This window comes from Alosa alosa, chromosome 3 (assembly GCF_017589495.1).
Source record: "Alosa alosa isolate M-15738 ecotype Scorff River chromosome 3, AALO_Geno_1.1, whole genome shotgun sequence".
Classification (NCBI taxonomy): Eukaryota; Metazoa; Chordata; class Actinopteri; order Clupeiformes; family Clupeidae; genus Alosa; species Alosa alosa.
The window spans coordinates 26555611-26578425 of record NC_063191.1 but is presented as its reverse complement, the minus strand read 5'-3'; the positions used below and the strand labels follow the sequence as shown (position 1 = coordinate 26578425).

Sequence of the window (22815 nt, the reverse complement as noted above, 5' to 3'; positions counted from 1 at the left end):
ATAAACTTAATCAGCTGTTTTAGTTAAACATGGCCAATAGATGCATATTGATAATAATTTTGCCCTCTTTTTCTTTTTGCAGTTGAAAAACTGAAAATGCAGAGCAATGAACTGGACATGTAAGTTTTGCTTGTTTGGATGTGAAGTCAGAGGTCAGTTGCTCAAACACTACTGATTGAAACATGGAGGTTACACCAGAATACGACCAAAAACTGCAGAGGGTGGTGAAAACTGGCCAACGATCACCGGTTCCTCACTCCCCTTCATCCAGGGCAAGTGATGCTTATGTGAAGGGCGCCAAGCAGCATCATCAAAGACTGTTCTCACCTCAACCACAGACTGTTCACCCCACTCCTCTGGGAGGCGTTACAGGTCTCTCTGCACTCCAAACCAGCAGGTTCAGAGGAAGCTTCTTCCTGGGCGGCTGTCACCCTACTGAACTCTAGCTGTGCATCCCGTGACAACCAACCAACTAAGCCCCCCCACCGATGCCTCCTTGCCTGTGCCTGTTGAGGTGTCCACCATGACCATGGAAACCTTGACGGGGACACCCACCCCGCTGACAATTGCACTACCCTATCCCACCCATAGTGTTCTATTTATTTACAAATGTACATACTGTAATTACCCTTTTACATGGCATTTTCTACTGCTCTTCATACTATTCATCCTGCACATACACGTATTCTTACTACTGTTATGTTACTGTTTCTGCACTACAGTACTGTTACCACACTGCACATAGCTGTATACTGTACATATATGTCTATATGGTTCATACCGAATATCCATATTTATTCTGCTAATTCACTGCACATATTTATACCTAATTTATATTACTCTAAACCACCTTCTGTAAACCAACTGTATACTACTGTTTACACCGTGATATTTCTTATCCTGTCTATGCACCACCTGTCTTTGTGTATCACATTGCATTTTTCTGCTTTTTTTGCACTTCTAGTTAGATGCAAACTGCATTTTGTTGTCTTACTCTACAGCACTATTAAAAAGCATAAAAAGAGCTTGATCAGCTGGAGACTTTGCTCACTGCCATGCACAACTGAAAGGCTGAGGAAGTCATTTGTCCCCAGGGCCATTGAACTGTTCAATGCTTTACTAAAGGGAAGAGGAGAGATAGACTTCTCTGCTTAGTCTGTCTGCCTCTCCACCCTCTCCATGTTTGAGTACTGACTGCCCACTTCTGCTTTACTACTGTTTTACTAATGTAAACAGCCTAATGTTTTTACTACTGTTTTACTGCTACACTGTTTTTCATGCTATATTAGCACACATGACCAATGGTTTCTGCTACAATACTGAATGCCTGTAACCCTATTACCTCAACCTGTTCTTGCACTGACATAGTTTTTTTTATATTACCTTGTTTATACTTTTTCTCCTATTTGTCCATATTATTTATGCTGGTTCTAGACCTTATTCTTGCACTGTTGCACTGTTGGACTACTGTTGGACTTCTTTTTGCACCTTCACCATGACACTCACTCTCTTGAGCACCTTACCATGCACACAGAACTACTGTTTTAATTTATATAGTATATTTAGCATTTAGTTTTGTTAGTTTTTCTTATCTTCTACTGTCTCTATTGTACAGTGGAGTTTGGTTATATGTTTATACTTATACTTATATTTACCATTTCTGCTGTAAGTGCATGTTGTGTGTGATGTCTATATGCTACTGAGACCTTTGAATTTCCCCTTGGGGATCAATAAAGTATCTATCAATCTATCTATCTATCTATCTATCTATCTATCTATCTATCTATCTATCTATCTAATTTCAAATTGCTTATTAATCAATGAATTTGCTTATTACTTTATATGAGTTTTTTTTATTGTAACAATGACATTGGTTAAATACTGTATAATCATAAATACACATTGACATTAACACAAGGGAAACACAAATATATTTACAAATATTCAGACTGGTATTATTATACTCTCATAAGACACATGCTAGTCAGGCTAGTGCATCTTTCATCATAGTTCTTGAATTTCCCCTGGGGATCAATAAAGTATCTATCTATCTATCTATCTATCTATCTATCTATCTAAATCAGGGAGCGAAGTTTCAACACACAATCTGGAAGGAGAACACATGACTACTCTCATAATCTTGCAATCAATATATTCAGCCTATATATATAGGATCCCATGGGCTTATAGGGTAAAAGATAGCTGAAAAGAACACTAGCTGACACAGATAGCCTGGGAATACCAATACGACCTTTCAGCAAATTTGGGATTTGCTCTGCAGGTCCGTTTGGCCAAGAGACCATTGAAGCCCATTTCCAATGTCCCTGGGCATGCAAATACAATCGCCCCGGCATGGACGTGTATTTCTTTGGAATTGAGCAACTGCAACATTTGTACAAATTTACGTTTAATTTCACTGTTACCACCCTGCTGAAAGTCGTAAGTAAAATAACCGTTTCCACTCCCAATTGTATAATTTAGAAGGTAGGCCTATGGTATTCCCAGGCTATGAAACAGAGAGTCTGCTTTTCAAACTTCAGAGCATATCAGCAAATTATTTTCTGTCCTTCGCTGGTGTGCAGTATTAGGCCTATTGCATAAACATAATGTCAGAGAGAGAGAGAGAGAGAGAGAGAGAGAGATCAAAACCAGTAAAATGAGGTCTTCCAATACGCAGCCACCGATCAGCTCCACCTGTATTTGGTCTTTCATGACGTCAGAAGTGCCTTTATAGCCTGTCCGCCTCTCACAGTCGCACAGCTCTGTGCTTGGGTAGGCTACGCTGTGCACAGGTGGATGCGCTTCAACTTCAGGACGTTTCTTGGCGGCATCATATGGAACGTTGTGACATTTTTTATACTTCAACTGACAAAGGAATTATTTTCTAATTCGTTGGCTAACTAAAATAGTTGGCCAAATGTTTGTTAAGCGCTGTTTTAGACTAAATAACCACCATAGTAGATAAGTACGCTAGTTGTAGGCTAGTTGAAATGATAATGACGGTAATAACAACGTATTGGTTGATGAGTGCTGTGAAGGACAACAATAAGTCAAACTACATCAGCCCGCAAGAATATCTATATAAACATACAAAAGACCGTTAATAGGCTGGTCAAATATAACGGGGCACCTACACAGAAGTCACGGGACCCCACTTCTTATCAACTGTATCGTGCGCGGATGGGATTTCAAGGGGAACTGTTTTTGTCCGATAGAAGTTCCACAGCCCAGGCTTTTTTCGTAATTAGCCTGTCCAGAAAGGCGCATCCACTGATATGTCAGGACGCCTGTTATAAAGTTCGTTTAGGCTACATCATGTAATTGTTGGTCTCTAGCAAACAAAATCGACGGAGAGTCAACAGGTTTTTAACGGGCTCTTTGAGCGAGCCTGTCATGTCTGAAGGAGAACACGCAAATTGGTTTAATGAGCCAAATTAAAGAACATTGTCCAAAATGTTTTCTGAATTGGCTGACTTGAATTATAGCTTTAATGTGAGTGAAGAGGACTCCTTCCTGGACCACTGGAACGCAACTGCCCACACACTTCCCCGTGTGGGATTCATCGTCATTTCAGTGATACTGGGGTTTATTATGACCTTCGGGTTCATCAACAACTTTGTAGTGTTGATCCTTTTCTGCAAGTTCAAGACGCTGCGGACCCCAGTGAATATGCTTCTCTTGAATATCAGTATTAGTGACATGTTGGTTTGCCTTTGCGGGACAACCCTCAGCTTTGCGTCCAGCATCAGGGGAAGATGGTTTCTCGGGAAACACGGCTGTAGCTGGTACGGCTTCATCAACTCGTGTTTTGGTGAGTAGCCTACGTCCTTACGTCCTTTAATTACAACGCAACCTTGCCGAGGGATGGATGTAGCGTGCAGGGTATAGGGCATACTGTACATCACTTTAGCGGAGCACAGCCTCGATTTCAGTTTCGATTTCCAAACCAGTGAAGCTTTCATCAGAAAATAAGTTAAAATGCTATGCCATCAAACCATGCAAAAAACCAACCCCTCACTGTGTTTGAACTGGGTCTTAATTTGGAACGTTAATTTATTAATGGGGGCGGTGGTAGTGTAGTGGTTAAGGAGCTGGGCTAGCGTGCAGTAGCCTGAAAGTTGTCGGTTCAATTCCCAGCTTCCACCGTTGTGCCCTTGAGCAAGGCACTTAACCCCCAAGTTGCTCCGGGGACAATGTGATCCCTTGTAATATAGCTGACATATGTAAGTCACTTTGGTCAAGAAGTGTCTGCTAAATGTAATGTAATGTAATTTGCTGGCATGTTTGCAGCCAAGCCCTGAATTGGCTCTGAATCCATGCTCAAATCTATTTAGTAGGCAAAGCCTGCCATTGAAAACATTCCCTGGAAATTAAGGGCTTTCATGCCGCTTCGTGTCTTGATAGCGGTAGCCAGGGCATTACTGTATTGCCCAGGAGATATTGCAGTATTTAAGCATGCTGAAATAGTTGTGGATATAACAGGAAAGACCAATGAAAATGAAGCCTATGTGCTTCCCTTGTCAACAGGTTGCAACTTGAAAGAATCGGCTATACACACTCACCAGTGGGTGCACTGAAAGTGATTGAAATTGCCCAGAATAATATTGAATCCTGCTGTGCAAACATAGAACTTAGTATTAAACAAGGACCATGGGCTCTGTCTGTTGAGTGCATCTGCCTGGACCTGGCCTAAATCCAATAAAATTGCATCACTGCTTCATAGAATTTATTGTAGAAAACAGGGCATGCATGCATTGTCTCAGTTATTTCATCACGCTTGTGATGTACTGGATGCGTTTTATTTTTTCAGTCACAGTGCATTGAGTTGAAATGCCCTCAAACCAGTAATTTAACCTGTATCCGCATGACATTTTGCCCTTTATGTAACTTAATCTTCAGCATTTTCACATTAAGTCCATGGCATGTCTGTGTCAGTTACTTGTAAATTACGTGGACCAGTCCCTGAGATTAGATAGAACTGCTGAGATTTATTAACCATTTTGAGCCAGAGACATTCTGTAGAAATGAGATCAAGCTGTGAAGAGATGAAGGTAACCGTATCCAACTCCCATCACAATCCTCTCATATAATCAGGAATGCCACAGAGCAAGGATAAATAAGAACTCCAGGCCTGGAATACCCACCCAGACATCACAGGCAGAACACTGTAAACTTCTTCCTGAACAATACTTAATTATTTTTGCAGAGCGTATGATTCGCTTTTTGAGTGCATATGTGGTGGCTTCAGGGTACACCATTTCCATTTATGTTGGGCATTGACATGTATTTGGCCCTCAAAATTCCTGTTTGAATTCCAATCCTGAAGAAGTTCTAACAGCCAAGAGAAAATCAAATGACGAAACCACATCTGCTTTGGTAAATACCACTTGCCCTGGACCACTTAAACCAGATTTAGATAATGCCCTGCATTTGGATAATGTTCTGTAACTGTTTCTTAGGCTTTGCTTCACTCACTCCTTCTTATAAATACAAAGCCTCAACTGGTCGTACCCCTGATTAACTTGCATCTGTTTGGCTTCACAAGCCACGTTTCAAATCTCCAGTGTTTTGTTTTCACAGTTTTTTTTTTTTTTTTTTTATGTAGCTTATTTTATGGATGTTTTCTCACAGTATATTACCTATTCTTCACCCATGTCTGCTTTTGCACTGGGGAATTCACAACACCTAATTGGATGGACAGATTATTTCCGTAAATGAAAAATAAATCCCTCCATGAATCACAACACAGAAATGAAAGATAAGGAACAGTGTGTAAGATTCTTTAAGCCCAGGCTAACTTCCATGTGCCCTATAACTGCAGAGTTTCTAGAATAAAAACATGGAATAGTATACATAACACCCAATTGGAAATTAACTTAATTTCCTCGTGCTCACATGAACTTCATTTTTCAGTTGTCTTGTGGGTTTTTTCTAGCTTGATGGTCTTTTGGGCCCCCACCGTTGACTTCAAGGCAGTGCTGCCACCTTCAAGGTACCTCAAAGTCAAAAAGTCAAAGTCAAAGTCAGCTTTATTGTCAATTTCTTCACATGTTCCAGACATACAAAGAGATCGAAATTACGTTTCTCACTATCCCACGGTGAAGACAAGACATATTTTACCAATTTAAGTCCACAGACAAACATAACATTCAAGTAAACAAAAAAAGTAAGTAAATAAGTAAATAAGAGGGCACATATAATAATGAAAAAATAAGAGCAGCAAAATTTGGTTGAACCTAACCCTAACCTTAGTCCTAACCCTAACCCTTGACTAACAGGCAGCGCTGCCTTGAAGTCGATGGTGGGGGCCCAAAAGACCATAACTTTTTTCTTGTTTAGATTAATGTTTCCATACTTATGTCCCAGTTATCGCACTAGCATATGTTCTCTATCCTGCCAGTAATTCTCTTTAATATTACACAGAGGTCATCTCTCATTGTCTCAATCAGTCATTCTGCCTCTCCATTCTCTTGTTCTCACTATCTGTCTTTTTGTTGCATTACGAAGTGTAGGTTGTGCCACTGAGGGCAAAGGCCACAGAACACTGGTGTGACGTCACGTCCTTAGGATGTCAGAAGAATGTGTGTGAAGACAAAGAATACTAATGAGGTCCAAGCAATAGCATAAACATTTTGCCATTTAGCCTGTCTGACCCCCACCTCAACCCACCCCACCCCTCTCCCATTCACTCTATTTGGAGAATGTGTATACCGGTACAAATTAGGCTGAGAACCTGCAGACATGCCTGTCCAAACACGTACCCCCCTTGGAACTGGGATGTAACCTTTTTCTATGTTCTGCGAAAAAGGTCATAGTGCTTATTTTCCACCCTTGTTGCATAATATTTTCGTACACCCCCACACACACACACACACCCACAGAATTTCCTGTGAGCCTCTGTGTGTTCCACTGCGACTCACATGTAATTAAGACCACTTTGTGTTTCCAGTCAGTGTCTGATGAACACTATGAATGAATGCATTATGAATGCATTTTCATCTCAGGCCTACACTCTGAGTAGAGGGTATTGTTACAATGAATGTAACCACTTACAATGAATGAGACTGAGGGTTTGTGATAAGCCACACTCCCATTTATCAGATGTGTTTGACACATACCAATTATGGCAGTTTTTCCCAGCAGATTTAGTCACATGTGTGCAAAACAATATGTCTGCAAACAAAATGAACAGATCATATGGTCTTAACAGTATGTGTAGCTCAAGTGTAAGACACAGCTGGAGACTTACGCTGATGGAGCATGCAGGCACAGTCATGAATTGTACAGAGCAAAGGTCACTTTATGTTCACATATTTTCCCAGTGCTCGTCTGGTTTAGCATTACAGTGCATGTCAGAGGAGAGATCTAGTGTATATTTAACCCTTAAGCCTGTACCGTCACACCGGGAATGTTGGAAATTGAATGTTCTAAAGAATATCTGGGTTCATTCATAGAGTGTATAAAATAGGGTTCGTTAGAACATGGAATTTTAGAACCTTACATTGTTGTGGAACAGAATCTTCTGTTCAGAACTCCCCTGCTTAAAGGTTAAAGAGGTCAGTGAAGTCTCTCTGCCGCTCCTATAAAGAGACCCAGTCAGCCCAGTGAGACTTATTATATTTCTTTTATTTGTTTAAAAATGTATTTGATATATAATCAACTTATTCATTATTTCATTTCAACAACTCAGAGAAGTTTTTCATTAACCCCATTAGACAGATTGTGTTGTTTTAAACATGGTGGTCTGAGAAGTGAAAAAGAGGCAAAGAGGAGACCAGACCAAAGAGAGGATATGCCCGTGTCAGCTGATTTTGTTGTCCACGCCAATGCAAATGTAGGTCTTAGTGTGCTGCGCCCTTCATCAGGGTCCTATATTTATAAACACATTTTTCATGTGTACTCATTCATCAGGAACTGCCTCTTAAGCACATTCTGTTTATTTATTTTCCTCCTCCTCTCTGGAGAGATATACTCCCATAGGTAATCAGAAACGCATTCCATGTAGTGTAGTGGTGGCATAGCAATAGATTAACTCTAAATCAGCAGCCTTGAAACATCCTTAAACAGTTGCCGAAGGATTAGTGTGCCACGCTGATGATGAGATGTGAAATTGAATTACTCCAGTGGACAGGTGTAGTTACTAAGAGACAGTATAGTTGTTTAGGGCTCTTCTTGATCTATCTATCTATCTATCTATCTATCTATCTATCTATCTATCTATCAGCATCCACACCCACAGCTCTTGAAAACACGTGTAGCCAGTGCACTGTCATCCCCACCCAAAGGTGTCTTAATGTTTGTGAAGATCAATACCCATCAAATGTGTCCATCAGAGCCCCTCTGCCTTCAGGTCTCTGCCCACTCTGCCTGGTCCTCTCTCTCTCTCTGACTCTCCTTCTGGTTTGATCTACCTGTCCATCTATCTGCTCGGTCAGGAGATTTATCTTGCTCCCAACACAAAATGTGACACACCGGCTCCAAAATCAAAAATCAAAACAGATTTGATCAATCACTCATAGAGTTTGACATTAAATAAAAATGCTAGCATGAACACGGCCGACCAGTACACACACACTACACATACACACAAACACACATATGCACACACGCACTACACATACACACACAAAAAAAACACTAAAATAATTCTTAATAGAAATGACAGGCCTTCTTAGAATTGATCCGATACCAGCTCTGGTAACACCTTACTTAGATGCAAAACATGCCCGCACAGTAGGAATATGTGCTGGGTACAAGGCATGCATAGCAACAAACATGCAGATAACATATGGTACCATACAAAAATAGTATCTGTTTTCTTTTCTGGTGCTTTTGTCCTTTACTAGAAGGAATTACTGCCTCCCATTTTCATCACATGCTATAACACAGAAAGAAAGATATACAGTGTTTTCTCTCTCTCTCTCTCTCTCTCCACACACACACACACATGCACACACACACACACACACACACACACACACACACACTATATGCAATATCCTAAATTACATTTCCGAATCCACTGCTATCAAGCCAAAATCTTAGATTGGCCATACTGTAGAAGGAAATGCATAGCTCTGGTGATCAATTAATTGATTTTGCCAAAAGCCTGTTTATCTTCAGGGCCACAGCTGTCTTGGGTCTCTCTGTCACATGGCTGAGATAAGGGACTTCTGTGCTCTCCAGAAGAATAGAAAATGTGGAGCTGCACTTAACCTTTGATTTAGTTTTTACAAAGGCGATTTGGACAGGTTGGGTTGTGCACCGTAGCCTCAAAACTGTCAGTGTCTTGTAACCAATTCTTATAGTGCTTGCAATCTGGATAGTGTGTGGGTATTTTGTGTGTGTGTGTGTTTTTGGGGGCCAAGCAGCGAAGCTGCGTGAAGGCACCCATTGTGTTTCTACGTTTTCTTATTATTATTCCGCAATGGAAGTCTATGGCAGCCCATAGAACTGTCTGGTAAAAAGTGGTAAAATTTGGCACACTAATTAGGCACAGTCCCATGATTAATTTCACCAAGTTTCACGTAGGCACCTCGAGCACTCTAGCACCACCAACATGCCAAAGTTGGACGTGCGTTCACGCACATAACTTTTGATCTGTTTCTCCAATTTGCAAAAATTATCCTTGGAATCCTTGGTATCCTTGGAATCCTTTGACCACGCCAAGTTAAAGGCACACTATGCAGGTTTTTAGCTTAATATGCAAGTTTTTTTAGCTTAATTTACCTTAATCTACCAGCTTCAGAGTCATTGGAATGGTTATATGACTTTTTTCGAGTTTAATGGTGGCCGCCCCGCTTCCCCCTAGCGCCTGTGAGCAGAAAAACCACCCTTGCAACTGTGGGCCGGCGGGCCGACGGCCTCAGTGTCAGGAAGTATAACGAGTGTAACGAATTGCTTTACTGCATTCAAATACACATACACGCGCCAGGCACCGGCTAGAAAAAGGTAGCGATGGAGTTTCTCAGACATTCGTCATGACAGAGCAAGCGAAAAATAAGCAAAAAACGAAAAAAAAAAAACAGTAAGGAAATTGCCAATACTGCATAGTTTACCTTTAAACGCACCCTGTGACGTCATTTTCCGCCATGCTGGATTTTCCGCCATATTGGATTTTATCAAAAGTGAAACTGAAGCTTCACAGGTCACACATTTTAACTGATTGTCACCAACCTTGACAAACATGATCTTCTGACTATGGCTCATACAGGTGGTGCTTTTTGTCTTAGGAACTAAAACCGTTCGCCCGTAACAACCAATCGTAATTGTGGGTGAAGCCAAACGCTCATATCTTGGCAAAACAGGACATGCTGTTGTGTTTTGAGCTCAAATCTTGGCTAAAAGGTCACAAATTTCATCTTTTCAAAATTGTATCAAGACTAAACTCTGTACATGTGCTCAGGACCCAATTAGTTATATCTCATATCTCAGCAATGCTTACACATATCGAAACTAAACTTGGACTTGAGACCCCATCCTGAGGACACACAATAAATTTGGTGACCTTTGACCTCTAGGGGGGCGCTAGAGATACAGGAATTTAGCTCATATCTCAGCAACGCCTTTACGTATCGAGACCAAACTTGGTATATGGAGTCAAGACTCCATCCTGAGGACGCACAATGCATTTGGTGTACTTTGACCACTAGGGGCGCTATAATTAGGAAGAATTTCTTGTATTGACACCAAATTTGGTACGTTGACTTGGGACTACATCCTAAGGACACACTATTCATTTGGTGTGCTTTGACCACTAGGGGTGCTATATTTCACTGATTGAAACTAAACTTGGTATGTGGAGTCATGACACCATATTAAGACTGCACAATTATTTTGGTGACCTTTGACCATTAGGGGTGCTATAATTATCAACACTTTCACCTATTTAAACCAAACTTGGTATGTGAACTTAGGAGTACATCTTGAGGACATACAATAAATTCGGTGACCTTTGAATCCAGTCCAGTCCAGTCCAATCCAATCCAACCTAACACAACACAGTCAAGTCTAGTTCAGTCCAATCCAATCCCAACTCCTGTTCAACTGCTTAACTGCTTGGCCCCCTCATTGCTGCTTGCAGCTATATTTTTTATTTGCTTTTGTATTTGGGTGAGATGTGTTTGCCCTACTGATACAGTTTACCAGTCTTCATGCCTTATTTGGCACAAGAGCGAGTTAAAGATTTGCCAGGGTAATAACCCACTAATGGAGATGTCCTTGCTATAGCCTCTCTCTCTCTCTCTCCATCCCTCTGTGTGTATGTGAAAGGCATCACCAGGGCCAAGACTGTCTCCTCAGGTCTTCCCCTTGTCAACTTTATTTGCAGCAGTTATTCTTGTCCTCCTTGTGTAACATGCATGTCGTGCGTCATGCGTCCCACCTCCTTTCCCCGGTGACTCTCGCTTATCAATCTGCCTCCCTGCTGGGCTACAGGAAGCACCTAATGGCTGGCCAGCGTGGCGGATGTGTCAGGAGATTCCCCCAGCCAGTCCATTATAGTGCTCATCACTCAGCCCCGCAGATTTTCCCAGCAGGTCCTTACATCACAGGGCCGCCTTCGTGCTGTGGCATTCATTGGTGCCATCATGAACGTCGTAAGCATCTCTTATCTTTCACACTTTTTAATCGCTCGCTTTGCTCTTCTAGTCATTTGTCGTTACTCCCTCGCTCCTCTTTTTTATCATCATTGCAGTCGTTTTTCCCCCTTTACCTTCCACCTCTTCATCTTCATGCCCCTTTCAGCCTGCTATTTTATTGAGAGCATCTTCCTGTGCTGTGTGTTCTTTCTGTCAGTGCTGTCTCTCGGTGTCGCCATGAGACATCCTCCATCTACTTTTATCATTCTGCAGAGAGACTGCCTTGGAGGGGCTCTGTAATGCTGTATTGATGCTGTACAAATTCTTTCGCTGGAGCATGGAGTCGTCTCCTTCACCCCAATGTCCTGGGACAGCAGGGGGATCTCATGTTTTTCTGATGGGGGGCCTGAACCTATTAAGTCTGTTCTATACATCTCTTTGCCCCCATTACACAATAGCGTAACTGGAAAGTAATTCAGTTCATGTGTGTTTGTGTGTGTGTGTGTGTATGTGTTTGCAGTGTGATCTATCAATATTATGTCTCAAAAACAAATAGGTCAGGAAACATGTCCTAAGGCCATTGTTTTGATTGATAGTAGATAGTAAAAATGTTTTACAATACTGCAGCACTTAAAATGTTTGTCTTATGTATATATATTATTATAAGAAACACTGCTTTGGCAGACAAGCAGTGCTCTTCTATATCTATTGACAATTAGGTTCATGATATGCACCCTTTGATGCATAAGATCGTCTTGGTAGTGAGACGCTTTAAGACGTTTGAGGGAACCCTTGCATTATTGTAACACAGTTGAAAGGCTGCTGATGTCTGGATGCAAATCATAAAGTTTTCTACATAGTTAAAATAAAGGTTCGTACTTCTCCTTGTGACAAGCACTTTTGAATTTTGGAAAACCCTTTTCCATTTACATCGGGATTTTGCAAACATTCAGTGTCAGAGTCAATAAAATGAGCCCTTCAACGAAATTGACAAGCAGCAGTAAGTAGGCTAAGCATGCTAAATTCGACATCCAAACAGTATTCTAACGTTAGCTTTGAGATACTGCTTGATTTCATAACTTAACTTAGTTTAGTCTCTTCATTGTAGCCTACTATGTTGTGATAAGACCTTAGCAGAGTTCACTTCAATGCAGCAGTTTTGAACAAATTTGTCACGATGCTAAGCAGATTTAATAGCAATTTAGCCAGACGTCTTCTATGCAATGCTTCTATTAGACAAGTACTATTTCAAGAAAAAGTCCTTGTATATGGGTCTAGAGGCATTTCTTAGTTAGGAACAGGACTTTTTATCATAATTAACATGTGCTGAATCCAACTAGCCCTGTTCCCAAGCAGAATTTTGAGTTTTTGACCATCTAAATAGCATAAACAAAACAAAATGGCGATTTTGGGCACTTTTTTCGGATGTGCATTATTATACCATGTAAATAAATTAATATTGTTCACATCTGTGCATCTCAGAAATCTCCCAGGGGGCAATAAATAAAAAGTAAAGGCTATGAAAAATATAAAAATGCAAAAAAAACTAGTATTATGCTAATTAGCCTTATTATCACCTTATTATACTCTTGACTATGTTTACGGTCCTCTTTGGCAAAGAGTGTGGCCTGACTTCACTGGTAAACATCTTCTTCGTGGTGGGTGGACACATGTTTGGAGTTTAAAATCATTGGAGTTCCTTTGAACTAATCACGAACAACCGTAGAAATATCAGTAGAATATTGCTATGTTTAAGTGTAATAAATGGTGTACATTTATAAATATAAATAGAATACTATGGGTGGGATAGGGGCAAAATGTTCGCCTCCTTGTTGTCCCTGTGAAGGTTGCCATCGACGGGGACATGGGGGTTGATGGAGAGGTGTGAGGAACCAGTGATGCACTGAGCAGTTTTTACCATCCTCTGCCATCCTTTCCAGTCGGAGGCAGAGCAGTTGCCATACCAAACTGTGACACAGTTGGTGAGGATGCTCTCAATGGTGCAGCGGTAGAGGTTTAGAAGTTCACCAGGATCTGAGGAGAGAGGTTGTGTTCTTTAGTCTCCTCAGGAAGAAGAGATGCTGGTGAGCCTTCTTGATCAAGGTAGAGGTGTTGAGGGTCCAAGAGAGGTCCACAGAAATGTGGACACCCAGAAACATGAACTGGTGACATGCTCCACCTCAGTCCTGTTGATGAGGATGAGGCTTTGTGTGCTAGCTTTTGACTTCCTGAAGTCCACAATGAGGTCTTTGGTCCTCTTGGTGTTGAGAGCCAGGTTGTTGTCGGTGCTCCGCGATGTTAGGTGCTGGACCTCCTCCCTGCAGGCTCTCACATTATTGTTGCTGATGAGAGCAATCATCGAGTAGTGTTGTCTGTAAACTTGACAATGTTGTTAGAGCCATGTACAGGTATGCAGTTGTAGGTGAAGAGGGAGTAAAGGAAGGCTCAGCACTAGGGTTGCAAAATTCCGGGAATTTTCAAAGTTGGAAACTTTCCATGGGAATTAACAGTAATATATGGGAATTAACAGGAATAAACGGGAATTAATGGGAATAAACTGGGAATTTTTAATATGGCAAGTTAGTCTATAACAGGTAACTTAAATGTAGTGGACAAAACCCCATCTTGCAGCATAATATTAGTTAAAACAACCTGATTTAATGCAATTTCAGTCGAATTTCTACCCTGCACATCAGTCAGTCACATGCACACAGCAATTTAGCATAGGCTAGACATAAAGGAATCTTATGGTGCGTTCATGTGCATGGGAAAAAAATGTTCCAACCAATAGGATTTTGTTGTTGAGTGGTGTGGTGTATCTTGGGCAGTTCAGTGTTGCTAGTTTAGCACGCTTAGTGAACAATAGGCAGAGAATGGGATTCCATAAGCATGCTAGCTAGCTTTGTATGCTAAGCTAAGTGAAAATAGGAACATACAAATCATATTGCTTATTACGAAACAAAATGTTAATGTTTGTATATGAAACAGTTTGTATGAATTACCCAAAATTCCCAGTTAATTCCTCAGAAATTCCCATTAATTCCCATAATTTCCTTTAATTCCATTAAAGTTTCCAATTTGGAATATTTCCAAAATTCCACAGCCTAACTTCCCATGGTAAGTTTCCGGAAATTTACCGGAAATTTTCCGCCCCTTTGCAACCCTACTCAGCACACACCAGTGTTCAGGGTGAGGGTTGAGTGGTTGAGGTTATCTAATCTAACAGACTGCGGTCTGTTGGCTAGGAAGTCCAGAATCTAGTTTCAGAGGGAGGTATTGATGTCCAGTTCACTGAGTTTGGTGATCAGTTTGGAGGGGATAATGGTGTTGAATGCTGAACTGAAGTCAATGAACAGCATTCTCACATAGGTGTTGCTACTGTCAAGGAGGGACATGGCAGAGTGAATTGCCGTAAAGGCATCCTATGTGCTCCTGTTCTGGCAAATTCTCTTGAAGTATTCTATACTGCAAACAAAATCTACCTCTGGGTACAAATAAAGTAACTTAAACTTGAACTTGCACTAGTTATAAAGTGATTCATCTAGCTATTAATTCACAGAACATGCAATCATTTTACTAACACAAATGTTATGAAGAAATATGGGTAACACTTTATGGTAAAGGTACATGAATTATCATGAATTCATGCATGAATTAATTCATGATTTATGCATTACTTCATTCCTTTATATCCTATGAATCATCAGGAATTGACATGAATTCATATACTCTCATTCATGATGACCTCATGTATGAACAACACATCAACTAAAGCATTAGGTGTGATGGGTATATCAATATGATTTATGATTTCTTAAGCATGATCATCATGATTACATGAATTTTAGGATAATTGCTCATGCATTCATCATGTCTGTGGCCCCTCAAATAAAGTAGTGAATAATGACATGTGTTTAGAGAACTCCAAAGTTATGTTCAAATCAGAATTTGAGCAGTGATGACCACAAGTCATGATCATGGTTAATACATCATAATTCATAATGATGTGCCCACCGTACCTAATACTTTAGTAATGTGTTCATGTATGAGGTCATAAATGACAAACTATGAACTCAGTAAATTCCTGATGATTAATTAGATATTAATGAATGAAGTAATACATACATCATGAATTAATTAAAGTACCCTTACCGTAAAGTGTTACCGAAATGGGTAAAGGCCTGTGTAACTTACTCCGAGACTACATACATTACCAACCCAATTCGCTTCAATTATGTAAATGTAATGTAAATCAGGTTTTATGGCCAAGTATACTTGGGTATACAAGGAATTTGGTCTCCATGTTTCCCATCCGTGAATTAGTGAACACACAGGTCACAAATTGAAGCACACATTAACCTGGAGCAGTGAGCTGCCTTGCTACAGTGATGCTCGGGGAGCAGTGAGGAGTTAGGTGCCTTGCTCAAGGGCACTTCAGCCGTGGATGTGGGCATGGGAGACTAGTGCTCAACCTTTCCACCACCCACATTTTTCCTACTGTTCGGGGATCAAACCGGCAACCCTTTGGTTTCAAGCCCGAAGACCTAACCAGGTCACAATTTTAAACTTTACATTTCATCACTACACATCTTTCTTGACCCTCAAAAAACATAAGTCTCATTTGTCAAATACCGTGGGCCTGCTCAGTTATAAAATTTTAACAATTACATTTTTCAAAGGTTTTTTCAGGTAATTAAAATAGGCATAATACTAGATTTTTTTTCTTTTTTTCACAGCCTGTATCCTTGATCTATTGACCAAGGAAGATTTCTGTGAACAATATGAATTAATTTACATGGTATAATGACATCCGCCCAATGAAAGTGCCCAAAATCGCCATTTTGGCAAACATTTTGTTTATGCTAATTCGATGGTCATAAACTCAAAATTCAGCTTGGGAACAGGGCTAGTTGGATTCAGCAAACCTTAATTATGTTAAAAAGTCCTGTTCCCAACTTTTACTAAAAAATGCCTCTAGGAAGCACATATCTCAAAAATATCACCTGTCTATATGTGGCAACAACAATCCTTCAACAATCGTGAATATTTTGTTAAATGCACATGCAGAGGAGGGGCACCGGGCTACGAGAGAGAGCGGGGCGGGGCAAGGAAAGGCTGCGTGCGTAAAAAGCGCAGCTCAATGGCAATGCAAGGATTTGAATTGAATTAAACATAGAATATTAATCTGTGGCGGCCTGGCTGGTTTCTGGAGTTTTTCCTTGCTCCTGTTGCTCTTGGGTGCTCCTTGTTGGTGCCCCCCCAATCCCAATCCTCCCCCACCTTTCTTATGCAGCCCTTGTCACTTAATCTACTAAAACCCTCTTCTACTGCACTTTTTACCCCCATAAATGCACAAATAGGCTGACACCAGACATAATTTCACTGTATTTCTTACATCCAGTAACTATATGCATGTGACAATAAACTTCCTTGTATCCTTGTAAAAAACCACTAGACAATTGTACAGTCAGTTGCATGGACTTGCAACAACGTACTGTTCAAAATGAGATTTGCTTCTATGATGAGTGATTTTATGATGTACCAAAGTAACTAGATTATGTGGAGATATGCACATAAGTGACCGAGAAAAACTGTTTTTAAAAGGGGTTTTAGAGGTGTAGACTCATATTATTTGATCATTTTGGCCAATATGTCTTAAATTATATTGACAGTAATAAGTAGGATATGTTTAATATGAAGATTTTAATCCAAACCATTGCCAGGCCAAGACCAGTTTCCATGGAGATTTGTCTTCTACTCTGGAACCTACTTATTGCCCACTTCAGACGCCCAAATGGAGGAAGGGGAGAGTTGTGACATAATGGATGTGTTTTGAGTGAAGAGAGTGCGGTGAGGCAGTGAGAGAGCCAAAGGTCAGGGCTTTAAGAAGACGCCAGGTGCTCCTGGTACTGCCAAAATATGTTTCCTGCGCCACTTGAGTCCCACGGTGAAGAATGGGAGCTGGCAGGTTGCACTGACTGAGTCTCTCTCCCAACATTCACCTTTCTTTTTTTTTTCATTTGCCCTTCATATGTGAGATTTTTCTTTACCCTTTATATGTGTGTGTGTGTGTGTGTGATTTTTCTTTGCCCTTTATATATATAACCGATATATATATATATATAACAGCCTGGCTGTATCGCAAAACAAAGGCTTGCCCTGTGTTTCTTTTCCCAGATGCAATTACTGTAGAACGTCAAACTCCATTCTACTGGAGTCATCCCAGTAGCGTGCCCAGAGATAAAATGGGGTATTGTGGTTGAAAATTACAACCTGTCAATAGCAACAATTGATTTGCCTACAGGCCTTTGCCTCCCATTGGTTAGGATTGGTTAGGATACAAACCGACAATCTTCTTGGCGTTTTGTGTTTGTGTGTGCTAAAATGGTTGTAAAAAAGGATTGGTATTGGAAATGTGCAGATGTGAACAACAACATTCTAAGACAGAGGCCAACATTGTCACGATTTATAAGCTATGATCACGATTTATCAGCTACCAGGCACAATAACACCACCACATATACGGTCTGTATGTATTAAACTTATGTATGTATTTTAACTGATATAACCTATTTGTTTTTTTACCTCTTTTGGTTACACTGTAAATGCTCATGCATTTCAGTTTTCCTGGTAAAACTGCCATGTGAGTTTTAAATATAACTTGAGTTGATTCACATTTCCTCACCCTATTTTCTCTTTTCCATCAGGTATTGTGTCTCTGATATCACTGGTGGTGCTCTCTTACGACCGGTACAGCACATTAACACTCTACCACAAACGGGGGGCCAACTACCGCCAACCGCTGCTGGCCATCGGAGGGATCTGGCTCTACTCGCTCTTCTGGACCGTGATGCCTTTACTCGGCTGGAGTAGCTACGGTCTTGAGGGAGCAGGGACCAGCTGTTCTGTGTCGTGGGCGCTGCGGACGTACGAGTCGCATTCTTACATCATCTGTCTCTTCATCTTCTGTCTCGGGTTGCCCGTGCTGGTCATGGTTTACTGCTACAGCAGGCTGCTGCACACTGTCAAGCAGGTACGTGTGTGTGTGTGTGTGTGTGTGTGTGTGTGTGTGTGTGTGTGTGTGTGTGTGTGTGTGTGTGTGTACTTTGCATATAGAGGACCATACATCCGTATCCACTTTATTGCGGATGATCCAGGTGATTGCATTGTTAAAAGACAACATTTGACATTAACAATATGATGACCGACTACTGGTGATGTGAGGCATCATCCACAAACACATTTAGTGCTGGTTGGGAGTCAGTGCCAAATCTCTAACCGGTTCTTTGCTTTTCCACACAAATAAACCTGGCTCTGGGTCAGGAAAACAGGTTCCAACTCAGGACCAACTTTGAGCTGGTCTAGAAATAAGAACTGGTTATGTCAGATGCTGGGAGCAGGATTTTCATGATGTTTCCAAAAGCCACTGGCAGCAAAAAAGCAGTGCACCGTTAACAACGGGTGCTAATCAATCAAGGATGATAAGAACATGGCGGTCAGTTTTCTCGTGATCTGAAGCAACTGACCTCTCTAGCCTTCTGTATCTTGTCAGCTGCTGTGCTATTGTAGGGTTATATGAAGGTCATTAAAAGAACTACTAGGCTACCACTGGTATACTGTCATACTACTGTTTCAGCTCAAATTAGTTGACGCGTATTCTCTGGTGAAGTATTTTGAGGAAATTCTGGTCAATTAAGTCATGCACTCAAAATATCCGATAAACTAGAAATAATGTAGTTTGACCACTTGGCCTCTCCACTTCACTGCTGCCAGCTGTGCTCACTAAAGCGTGTTGAGAAGCTGTTTTTTGCCAAATGACCAGCCTGTAATTGCCTAGTGATTCAGAAAATTGCTCACATGATCCGGTCATTTTCTTTTAATCCCTAGCTTGTGGCCAGAGATCACTAAACATGACCAAGCCTTGTTTTCTGTCTTGACACTCTGTTTTTATTTTTGGACGTTCCTTCCTTTTTTGACATAGTGGGAAATGAGGTTTTGTAGAAAATGAAAATGGCACAATAATCTAGAATCATAAGCCGGGTGAGTAGTCAGTTTTGTTTTGCAAATGTCTAAGCATCTGAACAACAACCAATTGTAGTTGTTTGCCTCCAGTTTAAAAAATTGTATTTATATTTTCACTACTTGAGAAAAGGCAAGAGCCACTCTCACAGTGTCTTCAGGGACTTGGGTCTGTGGTAAAATGAAAATAGCTTTCCATCCCACTGCCACTGCCCTGCAAACTGACTTATCTCATGAGAAGTAGCCTTTGGTCTTTGCTTTCTTTGTCACCTGTGGTTGTGTCTCTGTACAAAATGTAGTTTTGCTGCATTGTTTTGTTTCCTATGATAATGTTTTGTCAGTTTCAGACAGAATGGGTGAGGTAGAAAGTCACAGTTGGTCATCCAGACATCAAATTAAAAGGTTTGCTTTGCAGCACTGATTACAGAATGATTATTGAATGGTCTGTGGAGAGACATAAACTGTATTTGCATGTGTAATTCAAATCAGTTACTATAGTCACCAGTCTGTTATATGTACTTTGGATTGAAGGGTTGAATTAAGTCTTGTCCCTTCTGACTGCCACCGTAAGATGGAAGACCATGCTTAAAGAAGGAACACAGAGCTAATATTTAACTTTATTTGGAATCATTATTTGGTCAAATTAATATTATTGGTGTAATTCTAGATTTAATCATCATTTTCTTCCTCTTCTGCGGAACATGGAAATTGACAGAAAAAGTCTTAAATTTACAAATGTACTAATGACAGCCTTTTGAGAAAATGTTCAAATAAGCTGAGGATTTATCAGCCGAAGATCTGTGTGGATTCAAACTGTGTTATGACATCGATGTAATTTGCAGAATATCAGCTGCTTCTCAGAACATCAAAGTCGAGGCTGACGGGTCTAATTTAAAATTCAATCCATCAGCCTTTTCTAGGCGCATACGGGGTCTTCACCAGTGTCACTTACAATTTTTTGGGGCTAAGAAAAAAACTACTTTCTTGAAATCATTGGTTTCCCACTGACTTTGTGGAACTTCTGATTCTATCTGTAAACCAACCCCGTAGGGTGACCAGCCCAGTGGTTATCTTCACAGACTTGCACCACTTTCCCGTGGCCACCTCATGGACTAGAGTATATCTGTGGATTTTACCTTCGCTCCCTTGACTACCTTAGCTGAAATTACTCCTTTTTTGGTAAAAGAACCTCTCTAGGAAGTCTAGAGTCCGTGACATCTTTTCTAATTGTAGATTCCTCCAGTGCATGGTTGACGTCATCGTAATTATGAGGGGTATGGGATGAGCCAGCTATACCTCTTTGTTGTGCTAATTTTCTGATTCACTTCAGTTTGACTTATTCCATTAACATAAGCCTTTGCAACGGCCATGGGCGTAGATTTGCGTGGGGACCGAAGGACGTGTCCACACCAATGTGAAATTACGACTGAAATGTCCCCACCAAAATTCAGGTTGAAATGGGGGGAAAAGCGCTCACATGCGCTACACAAAGAGTTAAATCATTTCTCACTTCAGTGCTGCGGATCATCTCGTACAGATCTTGTAATGTGCAGTAGCCTATAAGGGTAAATCGCGCTGATCTGAAGTTACCTATAATAACTACCAGTGAGCCGCAGTCTCCTGTGCAGCATTGCGCAGCGCTTCAGCTTCACTTCGGCTGAAGTGCGTCCAAATTCACCCATGTCACATGAAAGAGCCTTTTCTCAGCTTTTAAACGGTGCTAGCTAGCCACTATTTGCTGTGATAAACAGAGCCGGACAGTAACGGAGTACATGTACTTGAGTACAATTTTGAGGGATCTGTACTTTACTTGAGTATCATTTTTGGGAAGTACTCATGACTTAACTCAAGTACATTTGAGAGGCAAATATTGTACTCTTTACTCCACTACATTTCTATCCACAACTGTGAGTACCCGATACTTCTTCTACAAAAAAAGGAAAAAATAAAAATCTCGGAAACCCTCAATTTGTTGTTTCCCTCTCAAACGTGATTGGATTGTGCAGGCGCCACTGATTGGGACAGCCTATCAGCAATCACCTTCAGCTGTCCGCCAAAGTCAACTCCATGGTCAGATTTAGATAAGAGACGAAACCATGGACGAAACAATGGATGAAGACGCAGCAGGTCCATCCCGGGAATGTGCCAACCTGTGGCCCCACCTCGCCAGACTATTTCAATATTCTGAACAAGTTAATGATAGTTTTCGCTTCAAGTGTTTCAATTACAAAATAGTATTTTGTATTTGAAATACGTTTTTTAAACACATGTATTAGAAATACTGCACATCCCTGGCAACATGGTAAAAAGATGAAAATTACTTGATTTTACTTTTAATTCCTTTTACATTCTCCAAGGTATTAACATTAACATTTTTCATAACTTCATGTAGAACGTTTCTGTACATAAATGTAAGCACTGTGGCAGTGGTAATGCAATATTTAGAAAATGTAGGCTACTCTTGTACTCTTGATACTCAAGTACTTTTAAAAACAAGTACTTCAGTACTTTTACTTAAGTAGACATCTGACTGTTGTACTTTTACTTGTACTTGAGTAAAATTTAGCAAAGGGTATCTGTACTTTTACTCAAGTAATGAAGCTGTGTACTCTGTCCGCCTCTGGTGATAAACAGTTCGCGAGAAAAATAACTTCAAGAGACGGAATAATTATTCTCTACGCCCATCTCCACATTCGTCTCGGTGGAATACACACTCTTCACGCAACACATGACAAACCATATATTAGAATAAACAGCAGACCTTACCGAACACAAAGGTGTAATGCATTCCCGTGTGTAGTTAGCTGTTCCAGAGTAATCCGGTTTTGAAATAAATTGTAGCAAATTTCAACATGGTCTTTCGGCTTTAAGCATTTCTTAAAACTGAGCTGTGCTTACATCGCCTAGATATCTGTAAATATTAGAATCAGAGAATATACATGCAGCTCACGGTTAAGAGTCTGTCAATGTAGCCTTAATTATTTCTTTTCACAAAATGCTAAGCATGCATGTATTAAAGTTTCTTAAAACTGAGCTGCTTAAATGGGTCAATGCATGATTTCATAACAGACCAAATAGAAAATAAATGTTAAATGTTAAATATAGCCTACATATCTGTACATATTAAAATCAGAGTATGTAGGCTACACAGTATAGTTTAGATCAAGTTGGACAGTAGCACATTTTAATCATTTCATATATCTATAGTGGCTGGTGA

At 40.5% G+C, this 22815-nt stretch overlaps 1 protein-coding gene across 2 annotated transcripts in view; it reads left to right on the top strand.

Moving 5' to 3' along the window:
- Nucleotides 1-2780: 2780 nt before the first annotated feature.
- Nucleotides 2781-22815, top strand: part of LOC125292032 (parapinopsin-like) — a 35489-nt gene continuing 15454 nt past the window's right edge. For both annotated transcript variants that reach the window (XM_048239106.1, XM_048239107.1), the window contains exons 1-2: nucleotides 2781-3811; nucleotides 18287-18612. In XM_048239106.1, coding sequence (XP_048095063.1) covers nucleotides 3454-3811; nucleotides 18287-18612 — 684 coding nt within the window. In that variant the 5' untranslated portion in view covers nucleotides 2781-3453. The remainder of the gene's footprint in view (nucleotides 3812-18286; nucleotides 18613-22815) is intronic.